This window comes from Microcaecilia unicolor, chromosome 10 (assembly GCF_901765095.1).
Source record: "Microcaecilia unicolor chromosome 10, aMicUni1.1, whole genome shotgun sequence".
NCBI classification, from domain to species: Eukaryota; Metazoa; Chordata; class Amphibia; order Gymnophiona; family Siphonopidae; genus Microcaecilia; species Microcaecilia unicolor.
This window is the reverse complement of record NC_044040.1, coordinates 123,673,074-123,698,680: the sequence shown is the minus strand read 5'-3', so window position 1 is coordinate 123,698,680 and position 25,607 is coordinate 123,673,074. Positions and strand designations below refer to the sequence as shown.

At 45.5% G+C, this 25,607-nt stretch overlaps 1 protein-coding gene across 3 annotated transcripts in view; it reads right to left on the bottom strand.

The window, feature by feature from the left end:
• PARL (presenilin associated rhomboid like) overlaps positions 1 to 25,607 on the bottom strand; it is a 598,848-nt gene that overhangs the window by 412,625 nt on the left and 160,616 nt on the right. For all 3 annotated transcript variants that reach the window (XM_030217136.1, XM_030217137.1, XM_030217138.1), the window contains exon 5: positions 6,549 to 6,644. In XM_030217136.1, the coding sequence (XP_030072996.1) occupies positions 6,549 to 6,644 (96 nt within the window). The remainder of the gene's footprint in view (positions 1 to 6,548; positions 6,645 to 25,607) is intronic.

Below are 25,607 nucleotides of genomic sequence, written 5' to 3'. Positions count from 1 at the left end.
CTTCGATCGGACGCTTTTAAAGTGGAAAGGGGTACCAGACAGGGGTGTCCCCTGTCCCCATTACTGTTCTTATTGTACTTAGAACCCCTCCTGCGTACCATACTAAAAGACCCTAATATAAAAGGAGTAACATGTCGTGGGAAGGAAACAAGGGTACTTGCATTCGCGGATGATCTTTTTTTGACCCTCACCCAGCCTACCATCTCGGTCCCTCACCTAATAGAGGTTATAGAGGAGTTTGGTTTTTTTTCCGGTCTTTCTTTAAATTTACATAAGTCAGTAGCTCTCCCAGTTCAATCTGTGGTGAGGGAGGAGTGGGTGGGAGACTTCCCGTTCCGGTGGGCAGAGGGGGTGGTCAGATACCTAGGTGTGCTAATACCATCTGATCTTTCCCGGCTAGCTGAGATAAACCTTGGCCCACTAAAAGATAAACTAGCAACAACACTGCGGGGGTGGAGGGGGTTACCTCTATCACTACAAGGACGAATAGCTCTATACAATATGATACTGTTCCCTAAGTGGACATATATTTTACAAATGCTCCCGCTCATCCTGAGTTGTAAAGAGGACACATGGCTCCAGAGACAGCTTAATGGGTTTTTATGGCAGGGTAAGAGAGCACGAATTGGGATCAAGACATTGATGAGGCCGAAAGGGAAAGGGGGACTAGGACTTTTAGACCTGAAATTATTCTCGATAGCCAGTTGCTTACGCCATCTGTCGGACTGGTTCCGATCCACTGAACACTTTTCATGTACTGGGATTGAGACTGCTTTGATAGAACCACTACATTTTGCATATTGGTTGCAGGCGCCAACAAACCAGTTACCCCCTCTAGGTCCTTACAAATACATTTTGAACCCTTTAAGAAAAACATGGCACTGGATAAGTAAAACCTATAAATGGAATGGATCGGTGTCACCCCTGCTGCCAATCCGGGGTAACCTGGCATTCCCAGAGGGGGGATCTTCGACCCTATTCAAAAAATGGTCAGCGCAGGGGATCCGGTTTCTATTTCAGGTAGTAACAGAGCAGGGGTTAATGAAGCCGTTTCAGACCTTGTGTGAGGAGTTTGGTCTGGGAGGGGGGCGATACATTTGCATACTTACAGCTAGGTCATTATGTCCGCTCGTTGCCGGCCGGTTCTCTGGCCAGGGGTGTGTGGGAGCTGCAGGATGGTTTGTTGGGGCTGGAGGCGCAGCAGAGAACTCCACTGAAATACTACCATAGCTGCTTACGAGACTCTCTAGCACCACTGGACACTACTCTCATATGCGATAGATGGTCTAAAGAGCTTCGTTGGCGTTTGACATCACAACAGCTGGAGATTTGCTTGAAATCGTCTCAGGGAGTGACTGAGAATGCAGCATGGACAGAGATGAACTACAAATTCTTGCTGCGCCTCCATATTTCGCCCCACAGAGCTTTCAGAGCAACTTTGCGAGAGTCAGATGATTGCCCTAAATGTGGGGGGCCCGGAGCATCCCTGGGACACATGTTTTGGTCATGCCCACTGGTGCACTCATTTTGGCTGGCAATGGGCGGACAGGTGTCGGGCATGTGGAAGGTACGGTGGAGGCCTACTCCAGGCCAACTATTTGACACTTTTCTGGTGCAAGGACCTCCACCTGAAGGCCTGAGGGCTTTCTTAAGGAGAGCTGTGTTGATGGGGAAAAGAACAATTTTGCAGCAATGGATAACACGAGAAGCCCCCTGCACATCACACTGGCGTAGCGCCATGATGCAGTGCTGTTCAGTGGAGAAACAGAGGGTCCGGGACCTGGCCTCCGTAAGGGGAGACCGTTTTTGTAAGGTTTGGTCACCGTTTTGGGACTCACTCACTGCCACAGCAAAAAGCAGGATTTTGAATTGTTAGGGGAGGGTGGGGGGAGGGGAACCAATGGGAGAGCCTGTTTGGAAGTAAAGGAGGAGGGAGGGGAGGGGGGAGAGAAATGAAAATCATAGGCTTGGCATATGTTTGAATAGATTTGATATTTTCTTCTTTTGTTAGATAAGTTTCTCTGTGAAACGGTTCTCGTTTTCTCAATGTTGTGATTACAATATCTTGCATTGTATGAAGTTGTGCCAATAAACAATAAATATAAACAAAATCTAATAGACAAAAAATAAATAAAGTAAGCAAATCAAATCAATTAATGTGAACGGGAAAGAAGAGAGGAGGGTAGGTGGAGGCGAGTGGTTACAAGTGGTTACGAGTCAAAAGCAATGTTAAAGAGGTGGGCTTTCAGTCTAGATTTAAAGGTGGCCAAGGATGGGGCAAGACGTAGGGGCTCAGGAAGTTTATTCCAGGCGTAGGGTGCAGCGAGACAGAAGGCGCGAAGTCTGGAGTTGGCAGTAGTGGAGAAGGGAACAGATAAGAAGGATTTATCCATGGAGCGGAGTGCACTGGAAGGGGTGTAGGGAAGGACGAGTGTGGAGAGATACTGGGGAGCAGCAGAGTGAGTACATTTATCGGTTAGTAGAAGAAGTTTGAACAGGATGCGAAAACGGATAGGGAGCCAGTGAAGGGTCTTGAGGAGAGGGGTAGTATGAGTAAAGCGACCCTGGCGGAAGACGAGACGGGCAGCAGAGTTTTGAACCGATTGGAGAGGGGAGAGGTGACTAAGTGGGAGGTCAGCAAGAAGCAGATTGCAGTAGGCTAAACGAGAGGTGACAAGGGTGTGGATGAGGGTTTTGGTAGAGTGCTCGGAAAGAAAGGGGCGGATTTTATGGATGTTGTATAGAAAGAAACGACAGGTCTTGGCAATCTGCTGGATATGAGCAGAGAAGGAGAGAGAAGAGTCAAAGATGACCCCAAGGTTTCGAGCTGAGGAGACAGGGAGAATGAGAGAGCCATCAACAGAAATAGAAAACGGGGGGGAGCAGGGAGGTGGGTTTGGGGGGGGGGGGGGGGATTTCTCTTAGGAGTTTAGAATTGGTTCCGCCGATTCGGGTTCTGCTGTAAACGTCCTCCGTTTCAGCATATGCCTCTAACTCACTCCTCCACTCCTTTGGACATGGTGGTTGAATAATTCGGGAGCCATGGAAGTTGATAAAGCCATTTTAACCACCTCTGAATGATTCCAAGGTAGTGAAAATAGAGGTAAAGGATTTGAGACAAACATTTGAGATAGAAACAGGATATAGGGGGGATAAATGCCTGGGTTGAATGGGTTAAATTTACAGTGGCCAGTCTGAATAGAAGTGGTTCCCATGCATGTGCCTCAGGTAGGCCGATGGTTCTAATTACCCCTTTTTCCTTTGGGGTGGAATTCAAATCCCAATACCATGAGGTGTACGTTGGCTCTGTTTCAGGAGGAAGGAGCATTGGGAAAAGACTGCTGTAAATCCCTAGCACTGCTGTTCCCGGCCCTAAGTCTTAAAGATGTGCGTATACCACCAGTTTTCTCACCAGGCCATGGGAACCATTCAGCCTGTCTCTCAAGATGGGAGAAAGGGGCAACCAGGCAGGTAGGAGTCTTACGCACATGCACACACGTGATGAATGTAACTGGGAAGCAGGCTAGTGGAAACTATTCAAACCTGAAAATATCTAAAGCGGATGTGTGGTGGTATTGTGGGAAGGGGGGAGAATTCTCAGGCCTACTTGTCAGACTGGAAAGGCACATGTGCATTAGTACAAATGGCTATACCATTCACCCTGGCATTTGAAAAAGGGCCCAAGTTGCATAATAGATGGAAGAGAAGTACCATAAGGACCTCTTTTGATGAGAGAAGTTATATAGACTGGTGAGAGATTATAGATGGAAACGCAATAGAGGGTAAAAGAAAGGGGGGAGTTGTGGGAAATGTTTAAGTATATTGCGTTTCCATATAACATAGTTGCAAATGTATAGTTCAGGCTCTAACTAGCCCTTTTGTAACAGAAAGAAGTACATTATAGCTGTTTGAATCAATAGACAAAGGAATTGTGTCTCTGTAAGAAGCAGGGGGAGGAGGTTTGTGAGACGTCCAAAAATGCTGAGACACAGAAAAAGCTTCAAAAAGACAGGCCTTGAAACTAAAGTCAGACTATGAACATCTGAGAGATAGCAGGGAACTATAAACCAGGGGCGTAGCCAGACATCCAATTTTGGTTGGGCCTGGGCCCAAGATGGGTGGGCAGAACTCCGCCCTTTCCCACAAGTGATTTGGTCTCTCCCTCTCTCACCTGCATGCCATATGGTCCCTCAAACATCTCCCCTGCCCCGCATACCTTTTAAATAGCAGATTTTCACCGGCAGCTAGCAGCAACTAATACACACTGCTCATATTGACCCCACAGCTTTCTCTCTGATTTAAATTCCTGTTTCTGCATAGGCAGGAATAATTCAGAAGGAAAGCTGTGGGGTCGGTGCGAACAGTATGTATCAGTCGCTGCTCGTTACTGGTGAAGATCTGCTATTTACAAGGTATGCAGGAAGTTGTTGGAGTTTTCGGCTGGTGGGGCTTGGTGATCTCTGCCAGCCACATCATATGTGTGCTGCTACTGGGTGGGTCTGAGCCCACCCTTGGCTACGCCACTGCTATAAACAAAGAACACAGAGGGGGGGGGAGTTAGGGGGGGGAAGAGTGAGAAACTCAAGATGCTAGCTATTAAGCAGAACACTAGAAGACAAACTAACAAAGACAGGCATGTGATCAGAGAAAACTTAGGGGCAGACACTTAAATGTAACTATAAAATCTGTAGATTCTATAGAAGTGTGTGTGTGTGTGTGCTGATGGCTCGTATTTAGAGACACAGAGACAGGCCCATTCCTGCAAGGATGTATTTTTGATTTTTGAAAAATTAATTAAGCCTTGGTTCATCAATCTGATTTTGTGAGTCCTATTTTGGTATAGGTTCTCAGGTTATCTGGGGGATATTTATAACACATTGGACTAACTTAATACATTTCTGACTAGCTTTTACAGGCCATAACCTCATTTCTCAAGTCAAGAGAGTAAACCATACTGTCCTGACCTGACCTGAGAAAGGAGGTTGTAAAAAAATGTTTTGCTAACATAGGGTTAATCATTCTTACAATTTCAGAAATAAATGTAGACTCTCTGAAATGTAGATTCTCAGGCCTTGTACATTACAAGTAGTAGAATGGAATGTACCTAGATATGCTTGGGAGCCAGACAAGCTAACACCAGTAGCCTAGAAATGTAACATGTTAGAAATATGAAAGTGTTGATAGACACACAGGCAACAAGTTTCCTTTATATCCCTGCACGTAGAAAAATGTATAAGAAGCGGAGGGGAGGATTTTAGAGCAGACAACCTTCTGACTGCAGTTGGATCTGTCTCCTTGCAAGTAAATAAAATGCTTAAGCCTGACTTGGTCTGATGGTATTCGTGAGTATGTTAATTGAAATTCTTTTTAACAGAGGTTTTGGCCTCTGAAAGCTAGTCAAAAATTGTTTGCTAATTTGTAATGATTGAAATATATCAATTTTTGAAATTTACATCTGCTAGCTCCTATTTCATACAGTACAGGGGCAACATACATCACTGTTTCTCTGATGTTGAATTGTATGCAGAGTTTGGCTTCCTTGTTTAATTTGTAGTTTTCCAATAGGTATATTGATGTTCTAGTGCCCATGCAGGGTAACCCCTTTGTTGTTTGACTCCTGGAAGTAAATGCTATTACGGTATACTAAAATTGCTATACAGATCCCGAGTGACATTTGTGGGGTTTTGTATTCCTTCGCAATATCCCTGGTGCATACACGCATATATCCAAAATTCCACCTGTTAAATGGGGAGGTTGGGGGGGGGGTGCCTTGACACTCATTGCTTGGGGGCCTAGATCACTATCAGTCTGTCCCTAGTCCACAGGGATATCCCCCTTGGTTGGGCACCAACCTCCTGCTTCAAAAGTAAAGCAATCTTAGTAACAGTCCTTGATCAGACAAGGTAATAGCTCCATTCAGAACCTCTGACATTCCCTCTCACCAAGGGCTATAAAGAATTAAAAACATAAACACATAGTACATGGATGACTGAATTAAAGAAAGCCAGTATTTAGAAATGAATTGACAGCTGGCCTGGTGATCCAGTGACAGATGCTCTGTACTGCCATACAGAACTGGGTTCGAGTCCCAAGCCAGGTCTCTGCATCAGGTGGAGGTAATACAGAAAAAATATTCTCAGCCTCTGATGGGTATAAGGAATCTCAATCACTGCTCAATGGCAACACGTACAGGTCAGACTTAAGAGTCTATTTTAGCTGGGTTCCAAAAGGAGCTGTGATTTGTAGTCTGTAGACAGCAGTTGCAATGACTTGGGTTCAGTTGGAACAAGTGGGATATAAAAATAAGGAAACCTCTTCATTACCCCTACAAGGAGTTTCTAATGAAGGCTCATGCATATAACCCGAAAGAAGCTGGTTCCAACTGACCTGGGCCCCAAAAATAGAATTATTGAAATATTGAGTCCGTAGTACAGTCTCACTGGCTTTACCCTATAAAGTTTTTTAAAAAATTCTAGATATCTAGCACTGATCTATATAAAACATATTAGCAAACAGTATAGCCCAATAAACAGGCTTTATACACTTACCTGAACTAGGGTTTGACATAAAGTATCTTATCATTGTGCGCTGTATACCAGGTACTCTCCAGAAACAGAACACAACAACATTGGCAGCTATAATGCCTAAAGAAGACAAATCCAGAATTAGTCAGTGTTAAGAGATACATACAGCCTATTTCATAGGTGGAAAACCAAGATATTTAACATCAAGAGAGAGTTTTATTGTGAAGGTTAACAGATTCCCCACCAGGACTAGCTGGTTCAGCCCTTTTCATCTGTCTAAATAAATAGCAGCACCACAAATGGGGAACCATTATACAAATCAAAGAGATGCCTATGAAACTGTTTCAACCAAGACCACACTGAGAGCGATAAAAAAAAAATGCCACTATGATTTTTGAGAAATGAAATCACAATTAATCAGTTTTGTCAGAGTATCATATCACTGGACAGGAAAATACTTATGGTACCTGAATGTAACTCGACTTAAGCTACAATTGAAAGAGACATGAGTTAATCCATAAGTACATAAGTAATGCCACACTGGGACAGACCAACGTCCATCAAGCCCAGCATCCTGTTTCCAACAGTGGCCAATCCAGGTCACAATACCTGGCAAGAGCCCATAAAGTACAAAACATTTTATGCTGCTGATCTCAAGTCCATTTTAATAATGGTCTATGGACTTTTCCTTTAAGAAGTCGTCCCAAACCTTTTTTTAAACCCCGCTAAGCTAACTGCCTTTACCACATTCTCTGGCAATGCATCCAGAGTTTAATACACGTTAAATGAAGAATATTTTCTCCGATTCATTTTAAAATTACCACTTTGTAGCTTCATTGCATGCCCCCTACTCCTAGTACTTTAGGAAAGAGTAAACAGACGCTTCACGTCTACCCGTTCCACTCCACTCATTATTTTATAGACCTCTATCATATCTCCCCTCAGCTGTCTTTTCTCCAAGCTGAAGAGCCCTAGCCATTTCAGCCTTTCCTCATAGGGAAGTTCTCCCATCCCCTTTATCATTTTTGTCACTCTTCTCCGCACATTTTCTAATTCCACTATATATTTTTTGAGATGCGGTGATCAGAATTGAACACAATATTTGAGGTGCGGTTGCATCATGGAACGATACAAAGGTATTATAATGTTCTCATTTTTGTTTTCCATTCCTTTCCTAATAATATCTAACATTCTATTTGCTTTCATAGACAGAGCAGCATACTGAGCAGAAGACGCATCAGCAACACCACCTAGATCCCTTTCTTGGTCGGTGACTCCTAATGTGGAACCTTGCATTACGTAGCTATAATTCCCACATGCATCACTTTGCACTTGCTCAAATTAAACCATCTGCCATTTAGATGACCAGTCTCCCAGTCTCGTAAGATCCTCTTGTAATTTTTCACAATAGTCTTGCGATTTAACAACTTTGAATAACTTTGTGTCATCAGCAAATTTAATTACCTCACTAGTTACTCCCATCTCTAGGTCATTTATAAATATGTTAAAAAGCAGCGGACCCACACAGACCCCTGGGGAACCATTGAGAATACTGACCATTTAACCCTACTCTCTGTTTTCTATCTTTTAACCAGTTTTACTTCCACAATACGACACTACCTCCTAGCCCATGACTCTTCAGTTTCCTCTGGAATCTTTCATTAGGCACTTTGTCAAATGCCCTTTGAAAATCCAGATACACAATATCAACCAGCTCACCTTTATCCACATGTTTCTTCACCCCTTCAAAAAAATGTAATAAATTGGTGAGGGAAAATGTCCCTTCACTAAATCCATGTTGGTTTTGTCTCATTAATCCATGCTTTTGAATATAATGGTCTCTACCATTTTGCACAGTACTGACGTCAGGCTCACTAGTCTACAATTTCCTGGATCTCCTCTGGAACCTTTTTTAAAAATCGGCGCTACATTGGTCACTCTCCAATCCTCTGGTACCATGCTCGATTTTAAAGATAAATTACATATTACTAACAATAGTTCCGCCAGTTCATTTTTCAATTCTATCAGTACTCTGGGATGAATTCCATCCAGTCCAGGAGATTTCCTACTCTTCAATTTGTCGAATTGCCCCATTACATACCCCAGGTTTATAGAGATTTCATTCAATTTCTCTGACTCGTCAGTTTTGAATACCATTTCTGGTACCGGTATCTCTCCCAAATCTTCCTCGGTGAAGATCGAAGAAAAGAATTCATTAATCTATCTGCTATGGCTTTGTCTTCCTGATTGCCCCTTTACCCCTCGGTCATCTATGGTTCAACCGATTCTTTTGCCAGCTTCCTGCAGTTAATATACCTAAAAAAATTTTTTACTATGTGTTTTTGCCTCCAACGCACCTTTTTTTCAAGTCCACTCTTTGCCCTTCCTTATCAGCGCTTTGATTTGATATTCCTTATGCTGTTTCCTTATATTTTTCAGTCGGTTCTTCTTCCATTTTCTGGAGGATTTCTTTTAGCTCTAAATAGCTTCCTTCACCTCACTTTTAACCATGACAGCTATCATTTGGTCTTCCGTCCTCCTTTTTAATATGTGGAATATATTTGGCCTCGGCTTCCAAGATTTTGAACAGCATCCACGTATGATGTAAATTTTTGAACCTGCAGTCACTCCTCTACGTTTTTTTTTCACCGTTCTTCTCATTTTATCATAGTCTCCTTTTTGAAAGTTAAACACTAATGTATTGGATTTCCTGCGTATACTTACTCCAAAGCTAATATCAAATATGATCATATTATGATCACTGTTATCAAGCGGCCCCAGCATAATTACCTCCCGTACCAATCATGCACTCCACTAAGGACTAGGTCTAGAATTTTTCCTTTCTTGTCAGCTCCTGTACCAGCTGCTCCATAAAGGTAAAATTATGTATCATACCTGATAATTTTCTTTCCATTAATCATAGCTGATCAATCCATAGACTGGTGGGTTGTGTCCATCTACCAGCAGGTGGAGATAGAGAGCAATCCTTTTTGCCTCCCTATATGTGGTCATGTGCTGCCGGAAACTCCTCAGTATGTCGATATCAAAGCTCCATCCGCAGGACTCAGCACTTAGAGAATTACACCACAAAGGGACACTCTGCCCAGCTCACCACCGCCCGAAACGGGGGAGGGGAATTAACCCAGCTCATCCCCACACAAGTGGGGGAGGGGAATCCGTCCAACTCATCCCCGCGGAGCGGCGGAGGGACGCCACCCCGCCAATGCGGGGGGATCTGGCTTATCCTGCAACCGCAACCGCGGGAGGAGCTGACTGACCCTAACACCGCCGAAGCGGGAGGGGTACAAAGCTGCCCTACAGCCGCACGAAGCGGGAGGGAGCGCCGGCAGAATTTAGGTCTCAATCCAGCCCCGTAAAACGGAGGGGAGAGGAATGCAGCAGCTCACTAACACAAATCGTCTCAACTCTTGAAGAATCCAATTGAAAAAACTTGAACACGAAGTCCTCCTGAACAGGAACTGAAGACTAAACTTGAACCTGAAATGCAACCAGAATATAACCAGGACAGATATCTGGGAGGGGCTATGGATTGATCAGCTATGATTAATGGAAAGAAAATTATCAGGTATGATACATAATTTTACCTTCCATATCATCATGCTGATCAATCCATAGACTGGTGGGATGTACCGAAGCAGTACTCACCCAGGGCGGGACATTGAAATCCCTGACCGCAACACTGAAGCTCCAAACCTGGCCTCCGCCCAAGCAGCCACAGTCAAGCGGTAATGCCTGGAGAAAGTATGGGCCGATGCCCAAGTTGCCACCTTGCCAAATCTCTTCCAAGGAGACGGGACCCGGCCCTCTGCCACTCGAGGCCGCCTGAGCTCTAGTGGAGGTGAGCTTCAGCCGGATAGGCGGCACCTTCCCCGCGGCCACATAAGCCGCTGCAATGGCTTCCTTGACCCATCTTGCCACTGTAGGCTTAGCAGCCTGCAGACCCTTACGAGGACCTGCAAACAGGACAAACAGATGATCCGACTTCCGGAAATCATTGGTCACTTCCAAGTATCTGATGATGACTCGTCTCTGTTGAGAATCTAAGGGGTCCCAAGCCCCCCCAAGAAGGCTAGAGTGACCTTAATCTGACTCCATCTCTAAATAGCACTAGTACTGGGGTAATCAGGGGGTTGTGAAGTTCTAAGAGAAATTGCCACTGAGAGAGACGCTAGGTCCAAGGAAAAGGTACCAGCCTTATGACAAACTGGAATCAGATTACAAGCTATACAATGCAGTGAAAGATAGCTGCTGGATGCGACAAAAGCATTTATACTTACAGCCTTTCATTATTAAGTGAAACTCACAAATCGTCATTTGGGATGAGGAGTTTATTTACAAATCAGACTTTAATCAGATACATTCATCAGACAAATTCTGAATTCAGCTGACCGGAGCTCTGCTGCTTCCGAGGCGTTGGAGAAAAGTTCTCCCGAGGGCTTGCATGCACCCTGCTTTTATACAATTTGGTCACCATACAAGTCTATGGAGAGAGATTTTTTTCCTCTAATATTGCTTAATCTATGAGTCATGTCCTCCGGCCAGGTGCTCCTCCGTTTTAGTATTGCAACTTGTTGTGCAACTTCCCTTTTTGTAATCACTTCCTTAGATACGGACATCCAAACATCAAAACATGAACAAAACAACTTTTTTATGAAGATATCTAAATTTGGATATATTAGGTTCATATCATTTTGTGATCTGGGTTAGGATTTTAGCCATCAATTCCTTGATCTTGGCTTTTGCACTGCTTTTGAATGTCACACCAAATTCTAATGAGGCCTAGTCAGTGCCTTTTAACAGTTTAGGCTGTTTAAGGTATGTAAATTGACCCACCACTATTCCAGTGGATGGATCCCAAGCGGGGACACATATTAACTTACAGGAAAAGCAAGTCCTTGCTCAGCCAGTCATAGATTTTTAAACCAAGCTGGTATTTTTACAGCCTGAGTCCTAAAATCCGGCCTTCCACCCTTCCGGTGGGCATCCAGTGAGGGCCTCTTGCTGTAGTATAATTATACATTCCCCACTTGTCACCCCCTCTGAGGAGGGGTGACACAAAACTAGTTTGTCACAATCTATTCCAGAAGGTGACAAGCTATCAAACGAGAGGGGGAGTTTTGGTCTTATAAATTGCTAGAAGGTATGGTGCAAGACAGGAAACTTCATTCTCAGGTGATATATTATTTGGGCATATGGAATTCCCTTTATATTACCCAACCCCTTGGGCTTAATCCTGATGTCATCTCTCTTGAGACTTACTCAAACCTGTAGTGAGAGAGGTTTTATGAATGGGACAAATCCATGAGTTCATCTACAAAATCTCATGAAGTATAGGTATGCGGGTAATGGCAATTTCAGGTGGATCATACTAATAAACAATTTCAGGTCTTTCTATGGCTTCTATTATATCTGTTGCATAGTGCATGGGGAGATAATTATACATCTCACATCTAGATATTTGAGAGCAGAGTACTCCTCTGGGTAGTCCTCCCTACGAAAGGATGGGAGACAGAGCTGCTGATTCACATGGAAGCGAGAAACAATCTTGGGCAGGAAGGAAGGCACTGTGCGAATAGACACTCCTGCCTCAGTGAACTGCAGAAAAGGCTCTCGACATGATAGGGCCTGGAGCTCGGAAACTCTTCTGGCTGAAGTGATAGCCACCAAAAAGACTGCTTTCAACGTCAGGTTTTTCAGAGATGCCCTCGACAAGGGTTCAAAAGGCGGCTTCTGCAAGGCTCTTAGCACCAGGTTGAGATTCCACGCAGGCACCACTGAGTGCAGAGGAGGGCGCAGGTGATTAACTCCCTTGAGAAAACGTACCACATCTGGCTGCGAAGCCAGGGAAGCACCCTTCAGGCGGCCCCTGAAGCAGGCCAGAGCCGCTACCTGGACTTTAAGGGAACTGAGCGACAGGCCTTTCTCCGGACCTTCTTGCAGGAACGCCAACACTGAAGAGATTGGAGCAGTGAAGGGAGAAAGTGAGCCTGCTTCACACCACGCTGCAAAGATACGCCAAACCCTGGCGTAAGCAGTAGAAGTAGAGCGCTTCCTCGCTCTCAGCATAGTGGCGATGACCTTGTCTGAGAAGCCCTTCTTCCTCAGACGCTGCCGCTCAATAGCCTGGCCGTAAGACCAAAGGGGGAGGGATCCTCCATCACCACGGGACCCTGATGCAACAGGCACTGCTCCACAGGCAGCCGCAGAGGGTCGTCCACTGAGAGCCTGATCAAGTCCGCATACCAGGGACGTCTGGGCCAGTCCGGACCTACCAGGATTATCCGGCCAAGATGCTTTGCCACCCGGTCTAGTACCCTGCCCAACATGGGCCAGGGCGGGAACACATAGAGAAGCTCCTGTGTCAGCCACTGTTGGAGAAGAGCATCTACTCCCAGAGATCGAGGGTCCCGTCCTCTGCTGAAAAAGCGCAGCACTTGGCAATTGGCCGATGACGCCATCAGATCTAGGCTCGGCTGGCCCCAGCGCTTCGTGATGTCCAAGAACACCTGAGCCGATAACTGCCACTCTCCGGGATCCAAGGTATGGTGACTGAGAAAGTCCGCCTTGACATTCATGACTCCGGCAATGTGGGCCGCTGACAGCTGTTCCAGGTTCGCTTCCGCCCACTGGCATAGATTCATGGCCTCCTTGGCTAGAGGGGCGCTCTTGGTACCTCCCTGGCAGTTGACATAGACCACAGCCGTGGCATTGTCCGAAAGGACCCGTACTGGCTTCAACGCCAGTACCGGGAGGAACTCCAAAAGCGCCAACCGAATGGCTCTGAGTTCCAGGAGGTTGATAGACCACTTTGCCTCTGCAGGAGACCAGAGCCCCTGCGCTATCCTTCCCAAGCAGTGGGCTCCCCAGCCCGTCAAAGAGGCGTCCGTCGTGATGACAATCCACTCCCGGGGTCACAAGAGGCATTCCTGGCAGACAACTTGTCTGTCTTCAGCCACCAGCTCAGCGCCTTGCGGCACTGCTGGGTCCAAGCAACGGGCGCACAGCATAATCTCGACACTGGAGTCCACGGCTGCAGCAGAGAGTGTTGTAGTGGTCTCATATGAGCCCTGGCCAGGGCCTACTTCCATTGTGGCCAGTCATAGAGCCCAACAGCATGCACATAGTCCCAAGCCCGAAGAGGAGAGGCTACTATGAACTGGTCCACCTGAGCCTGAAGTTTGACAATCCGATTGTCTGGCAGAACACTCTGCCACTTGGGTGTCGAAACGAACTCCCAGATACTCCAGGGACTGAGTCGGGCGCAGCTGGCTTTTCTCCCAGTTGATGATCCACCCCCAGGGAGCTCAAAAGAGCAATCATCCCGGTCCACATCTTTGCCGCACTCTGCATAAGAGGGGCTCAGATCAACCAGTCGTCCAGATAAGGATGGACTTGTACTCCTTCCTTTCGCAGGAAGGCTGCGATGACCACCATTACTTTGGAGAAGGTCCGCGGAGCAGTAGCCAACCCGAACGGAGGGCTCTGAACTGGAAGTGTCGGCCCAGGACTGCAAAACGCAGAAAGCGTTGAGGAGGCTAGCCAGATGGGAATATGCAAATACGCTTCCTTGATGTCCAAGGATGCCAGGAACTTCCCCTGCCTTCCACTGCCGCTATAACAGAGCGGAGAGTTCCATGCGAAAGTGCCGAACTTTCAAGGCCCGATTGACCCCTTTGAGGTCTGAGGATAGGCCGGACAGAACCTCCTTTCTTTGGTACCACAAAGTAAATGGAGTAACGTCCCTTGCCAAGCTGATTTCTGGCACCAGAACGACCGCACCTGGCGGATCAGATTGTCCAAAGTCTGCTGGCACTGCCACAGCTTTGACCGGAGACTTGCAGGGGAGAGAGTACAAAACCCGTCTCTTAAGGGTCGGGCAGAACTCTAGCTTGTAGCCGTCTCTGATGACTTCCAGCACCCAAGCGTCTGAAGTTACCCTGGTCCCTCTCGGCCAGAAACGAAGACAGGCGTCCTCCAATCTGCACTGGGGCCATGGAACAGGGCCCTGTCATTGGGTACGAGACCCCTGGGGGAGGACCGGGAGGCACACCTCCGGGACGGCGGTCTCTGCGAAAGGAATGCTGCTTGGGGGAGAAGGTCCTTTTGAAGGAAGAGGGGGCAGAGGAGCCCGACTTGACCGGGCTGGTACCCGACGGGCTTCCTGAAACCGTCCTCTGATGGTACCGGGGCGAGGACTGGCCCGAGCCCTGACCTCTGGTAACCTCTTGCCCTTAGGACGTGCCGAGATCAGTCACAATCTTGTCCAGCTAAACCCCAAAGAGCAGCTTGCCTTTAAAAGGCAACTTAGCCAGGCGGGACTTAGAGGCGTGGTCAGCAGACCAAGCTTCAGCCAAAGCCACCGTCCCGCGCAGAGACTGTCTGAGCCATACCTTAAGCCGAGGCTCTTCCAAGACATCATACAGCAAGTCTGCCAAACAGCCAAGGCCCGATTCCAGGCCGGCCAATCTAGCCCTCAAGGAAGGATACGAAGGGGAAGCCCGCTGCACAATCGTCAGGCACAGCAGCCCTGGCCACATAGGAGCAGCCAAAAACTGAGGCCTGCAAACTTAAAGCAGCCGCCTCAAAGGACGACCTTAAGGTCCGCCTCCAATCTCTGTCTTGGGCGTCCTTTAGGGCCCGTGCCACCTTCCACCGGCAACGCCGTTTTCTTAGTCACCGCAGTGATTAAAGAATCCACGGTAAGCCAAAGAAAGGCCTCCCGTTCACTTTCAGGCAGAGGATAGAGGCGGGACATAGCCCTAGCCACTTTGAGGCTCGCTTCCGGGACATCCCATTGAGCCGAAATCAAGGTGTGCATGGCATCATGCACGTGGAAGGTTCTAGGCGGGTGCTTCGTCCCCAGCATAATGGCGGAGCCAACAGGGGCTGAGGGAGAGACATCCTCTGGAGAGGAAATCTTCAAAATGCTCATGGCCTGCACTAACAGGTTGGGCAAGTCCTCTGAGCGAAAAATCCACGCTGCACAGGGGTCATCCGCTCCATCAGAGCGGGAATCCGTCTCCTCCAAGGAATCCCCAAAGGACCGTTGGGAGAACCCAGATATGCTGCCCTCATCTACGTCAGAGGAGACAGAGTCCTCTAAGGCCTGGAAATCCATCCGAGGGCGTTTACTTCCGGGGGCCTCAACCCCTTTATCGGACAAGGGAGCCAGGGCAGCATTTTGCATAAGGAAGGCCTGATGCAGCAGCAAAATGAACTCGGGGGAGAAACCCCCCAGACTCTGCACTTCCGCAGCCTGGGCCACAGCCCTAGACGCACCCTCAACCGGCGCTCGCAAGAGCGGGGGAGAAACATGCTGCGCATCCAAAATGGCGTCCGGCGGAACACTCCGCGAAGGAGCCTCGCGGGAAGAACGGCACTTAACTTTGGCCGCTTTTTTGCCGTCGCCCAAATCAAGGGCGGCCATAGAATTAACGTCTCCCACTTCAAGGGCGGCCCAAGAAGAAGCCGTCCGAGCAGAGTGGCCGGCCAAGATGGCGGAGGCGAGCAGCGGGGGATGGGCGTTTATGGCGGGAAAAACCGCCACACCGGAGGAAGAACCGGGACACTGACCGGCCTCCAAACTGACACCCAACAAGGGCGAATCAGACTAAGACCCCCGCATCCCCGCTTGAAGCGCACACGCGGTCCGGGGAGCGATTCTTTGCGCCCTCGCCCTCCGACGCCATAGGCCATGTGGAGACCGATCGGGGAACCCCCTGCCCGCTACAAAAAGGTAAAAATTACCTGCTTCTCGCTCCGAGCTGTAACGAACTGGTGTCCCAGTGAGTAGCTGCAATAAACGTTGAAATAAACGTTGAAATAAACGCCCTTAAGGACGTCCCAATTTTTTTTTTTTTTTCTCAACGGAGCCAGCAGGAGGGGGGAGAAAAGGAGGGACCTGGCACCACCAGGTTTGCACTTGCTCAAGAAAAGCCCTCAACCCCAGGTACTCAACAAAACCTAAAAATTAGGCTTGGAGACCTAGCCAGAGCTGCTGCTGTATGTGACAACCACCTGCTGAGATAGAGAACATACTGAGGAGTTTCCGGCAGCACATTGCCACATATAGGGAGGCAAAAGCTTTGCTCTCTATCTCCACCTGCTGGTAGATGGACACAACCCACCAGTCTATGGATTGATCAGCATGATGATATGGAAGCAGTCCTTGATTTTGTCAAGGAATTTTACCTCCTTAGCATGCCCCGTTACATTTACCCAGTCAAAATCGGGGTAATTGAAATCACCCATTATTATTGTGTTGCCCAGTTTATTTGCGTCCCTAATTTCCTTTAACGTTTCTACACCCGTCTGTTCATCCTGGCCAGGCGGACGGTAGTACACTCCTATCATTATCCTTTTCCCCTTTACACATGGAATTTCAATCCACGGTGATTCCAAGAAGTGTTTTGTTTCCTACAGAATTTTCAATCTATTTGATTCAAGGCTCTCCTTAACATACAATACTACCCCTCCACCAGTTCGATCCATCCTATCACCACGATATAATTTGTACCCCGGTATGACAGTGTCTCAATGGTTATCCTATTTCCACCAGGTCTCAGAGATGCCTATTACATCTTATTTTTCATTTAGTGCAATATATTCTAACTCTCCCATCTTATTTCTTAGGCTTATGGCATTCGCATATAGACATTTCAAACTATGTTTGTTGTTCCTATTTACATCATGCTCAGTACTTGACAGTATTAATTTGCAATCTTTTGTCTGATTTTTATTTTTATGTAAGGACATCAGATCTACTATGGTCTCTTTTGCAACCTCACTATTGGGATACCCTATCTTCCCTGTTTTGGTGATATCTTTGAAAGATACCTTATTCCGAACCATGCGCTTTTCAGAAACTGTCGGCCTTCCCCCACTTTCTAGTTTAAAAGCTGCTCTAACTCCTTTTTAAATGCCGATGCTAGCAGCCTGATCCCACCCTGGTTAAGGTGGAGCCCATCCTTTCGGAATAGGCTCCCCCTTCCCCAGAATGTTGCCCAGTTCCTAACAATTCTAAAACCCTCCTCCGTGCAGCATCGTCTAATCCACAAATTGAGACTCTGCCTGTCTCTTGAGCCCTGCGCGTGGAACGGGTAGAAACTTCAGAAAATGCTATCCTAGAGGTTCTGGATTTGACCTTTCTACCTAAAAGCCTAAATTTGGCTTCCAGAACCTCTCTCCCACATTTTCCTATGTCACTGGTACCCACATGGACCAAGGCAGCCGGCTCCTCCCCAGCACTATCTAAAATCCTATCTAGGTGACATGTGAAGTCCGCCACCTTCGCACCAGGCAGGCAAGTCACCAGGCGATCCTCACGTCCACCAGCCACCCAGCTATCTATATGCCTAATGACAGAATCACCACCAACAACAGCTGTGCTAACCCTTCCCTCCTGGGCAGAACTTGGAGGCATATCCTCGGTGTGAAAGGATAGTACATTCCCCAGTGGGCAGATCCTGTCTACAGGAGTACTTCCTACTTTACCAGGGTGATGTTCTCCTTCTAGGAGACCTCCCTCCTCTAAGCTAGCGCAGGGGCTACCAGACTGGATGTGAGACTTCTCTACAACATCCCTGTAGGTCTCCTCTATGTACCTCTGTCTCCCTCAGCTCCACCAAGTCTGCAACTGTAGTCTCAAGAGAACAGAACCGTTCTCTGAGAGGTAGGAGCACTTTGCATCGGGCACACACATATGGGAGATAATTATACATGTGACACTCAATGCAAAAGACTGGATAGCACCCCTCGCACTGCTGGACTGCTGACTCCATCTTAATATTTTTGAGTTTTTCAATAATTTAAAACTTGCTAAAGTATTAAGGATATTAGCCTAATATAAAAATGTCTTTTAGTTTATATGTTATATTGTGTGATTTAATTAGTGTTTCTTTCTTAGATGGTAATGAAATGTATTTAAAACTCTGTAAGAGCACTCCTTGCTTGTTATCCTAATTACAATAACTGACTATAACTGAAGAGTTGTGCTAGGGGTGGGCGGGATGAAGACTAAACTAGGTCCTACAGTGCCTGCTAGAAGCTACCTGTTTAAAAGTAGGGGGAAAAAAGAGTATGGAGATTAGTTGATAAAGTTTGCTTTTTTATATTTTTATTCTGCCTATCACTAACCTAAAATTCCTCCTTTAAAACCCAATCTTTAAGTTCCCAAAAGCAAAATAGTGTTCACTTACCAGAGAAATTTCCTCTTCTCTCAGAACTTCTCAGAAAGAAAGTTCAGTGGGACCTTTCCTCTTTATATAGTTTTAAAGGGACTTTTTCAAAACAGGCTCTTTCAATCTAACTCAGTAATCAGGTTGCCCTTAATAACCTATGCAAATATTCTACTTTCACACACCTTAATTAACACCTAATTGAAGTGAGTGGCAGTGCTACCTCTCCAGCAACCAAAATACAAAAAATAACTGTCTTTTAGAACAAGATTTGAGCCTTCCCTCTATCTTTAAAGTTTTTTGGGAAGAGAGAAGTCACCCTGCACTGTAGGTCTCCCCTGCTCATGTGTAAGCTACCAGAACCTGGCTAAGGTAGACTAAGCTTTAATTTTAGCTTTACAAGAATCTTGCCGTATGTAGTGGTGGGCTAAAGGTCTGTCAGCTATAGGCCTGTACAAAGTTTTGCCTCTGAAACTAAAGAGACCTTATTCTTTGCTTACTGTACTTATGAAGAAACAGGGTTCAGTATTTAATAAAGGGGTTTTGTTTCATTTTTTCTCGTGTGGTTGTATTTTATGAAAGCATCCCGCTCCAACCCCACTTAAACTACCACATCCCCCTTGATTAAGTGGGAAGCAATTTTTAAGTTTAATAGTTTGCGTTACTAGTGAAGCATGAGGCCCCTTGTCATATGATGCCCCAAGCTGTAGCTTGTCTACTTTATACATAAATCCAGCCTAGAACCAGTCCATTTAATGAGTGATCCAGTTCAGAAAAATGATCTAAAGAGTTTGAGGATTTAAAGACCATTCATCAGGATGGATTGACACAATCACAACAATGAAAGCTCCATTAAAAAGCCTCCATACACAAACAGAACATAGGACATTCTGGAGAAAGTCAATTTATATGGGCGCCAGGAAACTACTTCAATTTGACAGCAATTAATCAATCAATCATGAGGGTGAAGAACTCTGCTTGAGCTTGTTTGCTATTTGGTTCTGATTGCCCGGTATATAAGTGGTTTGTATTGGAAGGTCACATGATGCAGTGAGAGCAGTAAGACGATAGTCAGATTGCTCCAGAGCCCCAACTCCCTTTATTTGCTACTTTCACCATTAAAACGCAACTTACCTGCTACTCCACAAAATCATCAGCTCGAAGAGTTATATGAACAAATTTATTTGCAGGTTGGGGGAATATATGTCCTCTAAACCGCCCCATAAAACAGGAGATTGGGCAAAGTAAAACGAGGATAACTGGCGGAACCCATGCCGGCCACGGTTTCCCAATTTATTTATTTATTTTTGTTACATTTGTACCCCGCGCTTTCCCACTCATGGCAGGCTCAATGCGGCTTACATATTGTATACAGGTACTTTTTTGTACTTGGGGCAATGGAGGGTTAAGTGACTTGCCCAGAGTCACAAGGAGCTGCCTGTGCCTGAAGTGGGAATCGAACTCAGTTCCTCAGGACCAAAGTCCACCACCCTAACCACTAGGCCACTCCTCCACTCCTTTACTAAGTTGGCACTCACAGAGCTCACTAAAGCAATGTTGCAGGCATTGGGACCACAACTGGTGAATTTATACACTCAAATCACAAATTTGGAAAGTCTCCTCACTGAAAACACAGCTGAACTGGAGCAGAGTGTTTCCGAGCTGAAATATGGCTCCCAAGCGGGGCCCACAGCAGTGGAGGCATTAAGGATCCAGGTGCAACAGCATGCAGCCAAATTGGAGGATCTGGAGAATAGATCGTGCCGTGGGAACCTTCGTTTAGTGAGCATACCAGAGTCATTGACAGATGCAGGGTTGCTCCCAGCATTAGAGGCATGGCTACCTTCAGTTTTGGCAGGAAAACAGAGCGGAGGTGACACCAAAGATGATGCAAAACAAAACGTCCAACAGACTCAAAGAGTTCACATCAGAACCTTTATTCAAAGTATAATGGACTCGATACGAATCGTGTTTAAGACACAAAAGGCCTGCTTCAGGAATCCCTGTGAGTTGTAATAATATGCCTACTCAGCGCTCTATAGGTATTGAAAGCAAATTACCTAGTCTATGTGTATCAGTTTTAGAACAGCCTACAAATCAAGCCACAGCTGACAAACAGCAAAACAGCTTTCCCAATGCACTATGGATTAGGCCCAGCACGCCTGGAACGTACACATCGTTTGGGGCAAAAAACAACCAGAGACTTGTGCCCATGAGTGATCATTATTAAACTGTATAACCACATCTATAAAGTGGAAATTATGCGGCAACACAAAGGAAAATGAAATGATTTACAGTATGAAGTGCATATATTTCAAGATTATTCCCTTGTGCTGTCGGAGCGTCAAACAATTTTATCCACTTTGTAATCTTTTGGCTGAGAGGAAACACCATTTCATGTCTCTCTACCCTGTGACCCTGAAAATATACCATGGAGGGAAATGGCAAGTACTGGATAATAACACTGAGGCTAAAGATGTTATCAATATTATAGCGAGACCAGCAGGCGCTCCAGACAAAACTAAGATACAGAGGAGAAGCGAATAATATTACTTGTGCTTTAGTGTGGCAAAGTTGTTGAATACTCGTTTTATAAGAAAGATGAGAGTAGGGGTTGGAGCCCTCAAATGCATCAAAGATATGTCCCTTGTCAGCCTGGTTTCTACTAGATTTGACAATATTTTGGATGGGAGAAAGGTTAAGAGGAAGTATTGCGAGGAAGGAAAGGGGGGGTGGGAAGGGTGAGATTAGCTCTGTGTGAATGGCTGAATACAGGCTGTGATATTTGGAAAGAGTGGTTGGTGACTGGTCATAGGTGGATTCTTAAATTTGTATTATTTTACTATGTACAAGTATATAGCCATGTTTAATCTGTGTGGTGATAAGGTTGGGATCCTAGGAGCAAGAAGTGATCTTAATGGGCCGCCTGGAAATTTTATCAATGGGAAATTTAAAATTATATCTTGGAACGTGTCAGGTATTTCTTCCCCTGTTAAACGAAAAAAAAAATTCTGACTCTGTTAAAACACCATCATGCAGACACTGTTTGTTTGTAAAAGACAAAACTAACTGAATAAGACTATGCAAAATTACATCAGGGTTGGGCGGGTGAGGTGTTTTCTGCTTTGTCCCCTCAGAAAAAAGCAGGGGTGGCAGTATTAATTCAGAAGAACTTGCCTGGGGAGATTAAATTGATGTGTAAAGATGCAGAGGGGAGATACATTTTGTTGCAGGTAAACTGTGGAGGGGTACATTTCTCACTTTTAGTGGTATATGCCCCAAATAATTATAACCATTGATTCTTTGTAAAAAAAATAGCAGCGTTGGGGATGCAGGATCTTTCTCAATCTGTGGTCCTGGCCGATGATTTGAACTGGTTACTAGACTACCAGAATGACAGATCCAGTGGGAAGCCTGCATCAGCAAAGCAAACTTTGGCTAAAGGAGTTCCTTATTTATGTTCTGCTCTAGGACTGGTTGAACCCAAGCGCTTACTGCGCCTGACAGAACAAGACTATTTCCATTTCCGCGTGTGCACCACACATGGTCTCACACTGATTATTTGTTGTTATCCAAGCCTCGCTTTAAGTGGGTGCAGAGGGCAGAGATAGGTCTGATGAAAGTTTCGGACCATTCTTTCATCTGGATAAGTTTTGAACTGGTGGGAGGGGGGGGGGGACACCAAGGGTTTTTAGTGGTTGGACATTTCCAGCTTATTTGCAGGAGGATAAAGAATTTCAGTCTTTCTTACAGCAAAAATGGCGGAAATTTTCCAAATATAATGCACACCACCAAGAGGATCCCACTCTTTTTAGGGAAACAGCTAAAGTTGTAAGAGGGGAAATTATTTCTTGCATGTCTGCTCACACAAGACATATAGCCCAAAGTATTATTGGAGTATTGGAGTGGAGGAGTGGCCTAGTGGTTAGGGTGGTGGACTTTGGTCCTGGGGTACTGAGGAACTGAGTTCGATTCCCAGCACAGGCAGCTCCTTGTGAATCTGGGCAAGTCACTTAACCCTCCATTGCCTGCCGCATTGAGCCTGCCATGAGTGGGAAAAAGCGTGGGGTACAAATGTAAATAAAAAAATAATACATTTCAAAAAGAAACTGTCATTTGCAAAACGAGAACATATAAATTATCTGAATAAGCAAAAAGAAGAAGCGTTCATAGCCAGACGCTTATTCATGAGAGGACAAGAAAATCGCTTTTATATCGTAAATATAAATATTATTGCTATGGAAATCGCACAGGCAGACTATTGACACAAGTGACCAAATGCTGTCAGGACTCCCGCTATGTGACCAGTTCATTGACCCCAACAAAGAAAGTGCTGACTAAACCGGTATACATAGCATCTACATTTTATGAACACTTTAGTGCTTTCTATGCAGCTCCCTCAGAAAATGTAGGACTACTTGGAAGATGCAGGTCTTCCGATCCTTACTGATTTAGATAGAGTGCACCTGAAAGAAATTCAGAAAGGTATTAAGCAACTGAAATCTCAAACGGCACCAGGGCCAGATGGAAATATTCACCAGAATTTTATAAAATTTGATGCACTTGATTGGTTCTTTACAAGCCTCTTATGAGCCTGGCGTTCAGCAAGGCTCATTCCCGCTCAGAGCTAATGATGCGCTTATATCCCTTACACCGAAACCGGGTAAAGCATGTAACTTTTCCGCTGCTTCTGAACTTGTATTTGTTACTTTTTTCTAGAACAATTTTATCCTGTTGTATTATGTAATTTTCTAGTAACTTTGTTAGCTACATTGAGCCCGCATAAGCTGGGAAAATGTGGGATACAAGTGAACCAAATAAACTTGTGCGAGTCATAGTGGCCGATGATATTGCTTAATGTGGACCTTAAATTGCTAGCATGAAATATGGCTAATTGATTGGCACAGATTTTACCATGGTTGATAGGTGAACACCAGGTGGGGTTTATTGCTGGCTGCCACCCGGTAATGAATGTTCATAAAGTATTATTGGTGGCATCCAGAGCACAGGAACACAGGTGGAAATAAGACATAAGCACCGGCATGCTGGGACAGATCAAGGGTCCATCGAGCCCAGCACCCTGCCTCCGACAGTGGCCAAAAAACAAGCACTTTGTCCCGCCCATCCCAGAAATACTGGATTCTTCCTATGTCCATTCAATAACATTCTATGTCCTTTTCCTCCAGGAAGCCATCCAACCTTTTTTAAAACTCTGCCAAGCCAAATGCCCCAACCACCTCAAATTCCAGAGTCTAACCACGCATTGAATAAAGAAAAACTTCCTCCGATTCGTTTTAATTTTACTACACTGCAGCTTCATCGCATGCCCCTTTGTCCTAGTATTTCTGGAAAGCGTAAAGACGCTCCACATCAACCCGTTCCATTCCACTCATTATCATATAGACCTCTATCATATCTCCCCTCAGCCACCTTTTCCCCAAGCTGAAGAGCCCCAGGCTCTTCAGCCTTTCCTCATAGGGAAGTCGTCCCGTCCCCTTCATCATCTTTGTCGCCCTTCTCTGCACCTTTTCCAATTCCACTATATCTTTTTTAAGGTGCGGCGACCAGAATTGAACACAATACTTGAGATGCAGTCGCACCATGGAGCGATACAATGACATAATAATATCCTCATTTTTGTTTTCCATCCCTTTCCTAATAATACCCAACATTCTATTTGCTTTCCTAGCCGCAGCAGCACATTAAGCAGAAGATTTCAACGTATCATCAACGATGACACCTAGATCCCTTTCTCGGTCCGTGACTCTTAACGCGGAACCTTGCATAACGTAGTTATAGTTTGGGTTCCTCTTTCCCACATGCATCACTTTGAACTTGCTCACATTAAACATCATCTGCCATCTAGACGCCCAGTCTCCCAGTCTCGTAAGGTCCTCTTGTAATTTTTCACAATCCTCTCGCGATTTAACGACTTTGAATAACTTTGTGTCATCAGCAAATTTAATTACCTCACTAGTTACTCCCATCTCTAGGTCATTTATAAATATGTTAAAAAGCAGCGGTCCCAGCACAGACCCCTGGGGAACCCCACTAACTACCCTTCTCCATTGAGAATACTGACCATTTAACCCTACTCTCTGTTTCCTATCTGTTAACCAGTTTTTAATCCACAATAGAACCCTACCTCCTATCCCATGACTCTCCAATTTCCTCTGGAGTCTTTCATGAGGTACTTTGTCAAACGCCTTCTGAAAATCCAGATACATATCATCAACCGGCTCACCTTTATCCACGTTTGTTCATCCCTTCAAAAAATGTAGTACATTGGTGAGGCAAGACTTCCCTTCACTAAATCCATGTTGACTTTGTCCCATTAGTCCATGCTTTTGAATGTGCTCTGTAATTTTGTTCTTTATAATAGTCTCTAACATTTTGCCCAGCACCCACGTCAGACTCACCGGTCTATAATTTCCCGGATCTCCTCTGGAACCTTTTTTAAGTATCGGTGTTACATTGGCCACCCTCCAATCTTCTGGTACCACGCTTGATTTTAAAGATAAATTACATATCTCTAGTAGCTCCTCCAGCTCATTTTTTAGTTCTATCAGTACCCTGGTATGAATACCATCTGGTCCAGGAGATTTGCTACTCTTAAGTTTGCCAAACTGCTCCATTATGTCTTCCAGGTTTACAGATATTTCATTAAGTTTCTCCGACTCGTCAGCTTCGAATACCCTATCCAGCACCGGTATCCCACCCAAATCTTCCTCGGTGAAGACCGAAGCAAAGAACTCATTTAATTTTTCTGCTATTTCTTTGTCTTCCCTGATCGCCCCTTTTACACCCCGGTCATCCAGCAGGCCAACCAATTCTTTTGCCAGTTTCCTGCTTTTAATGTATCTAAAAAAAATTTTACTATCAGTTT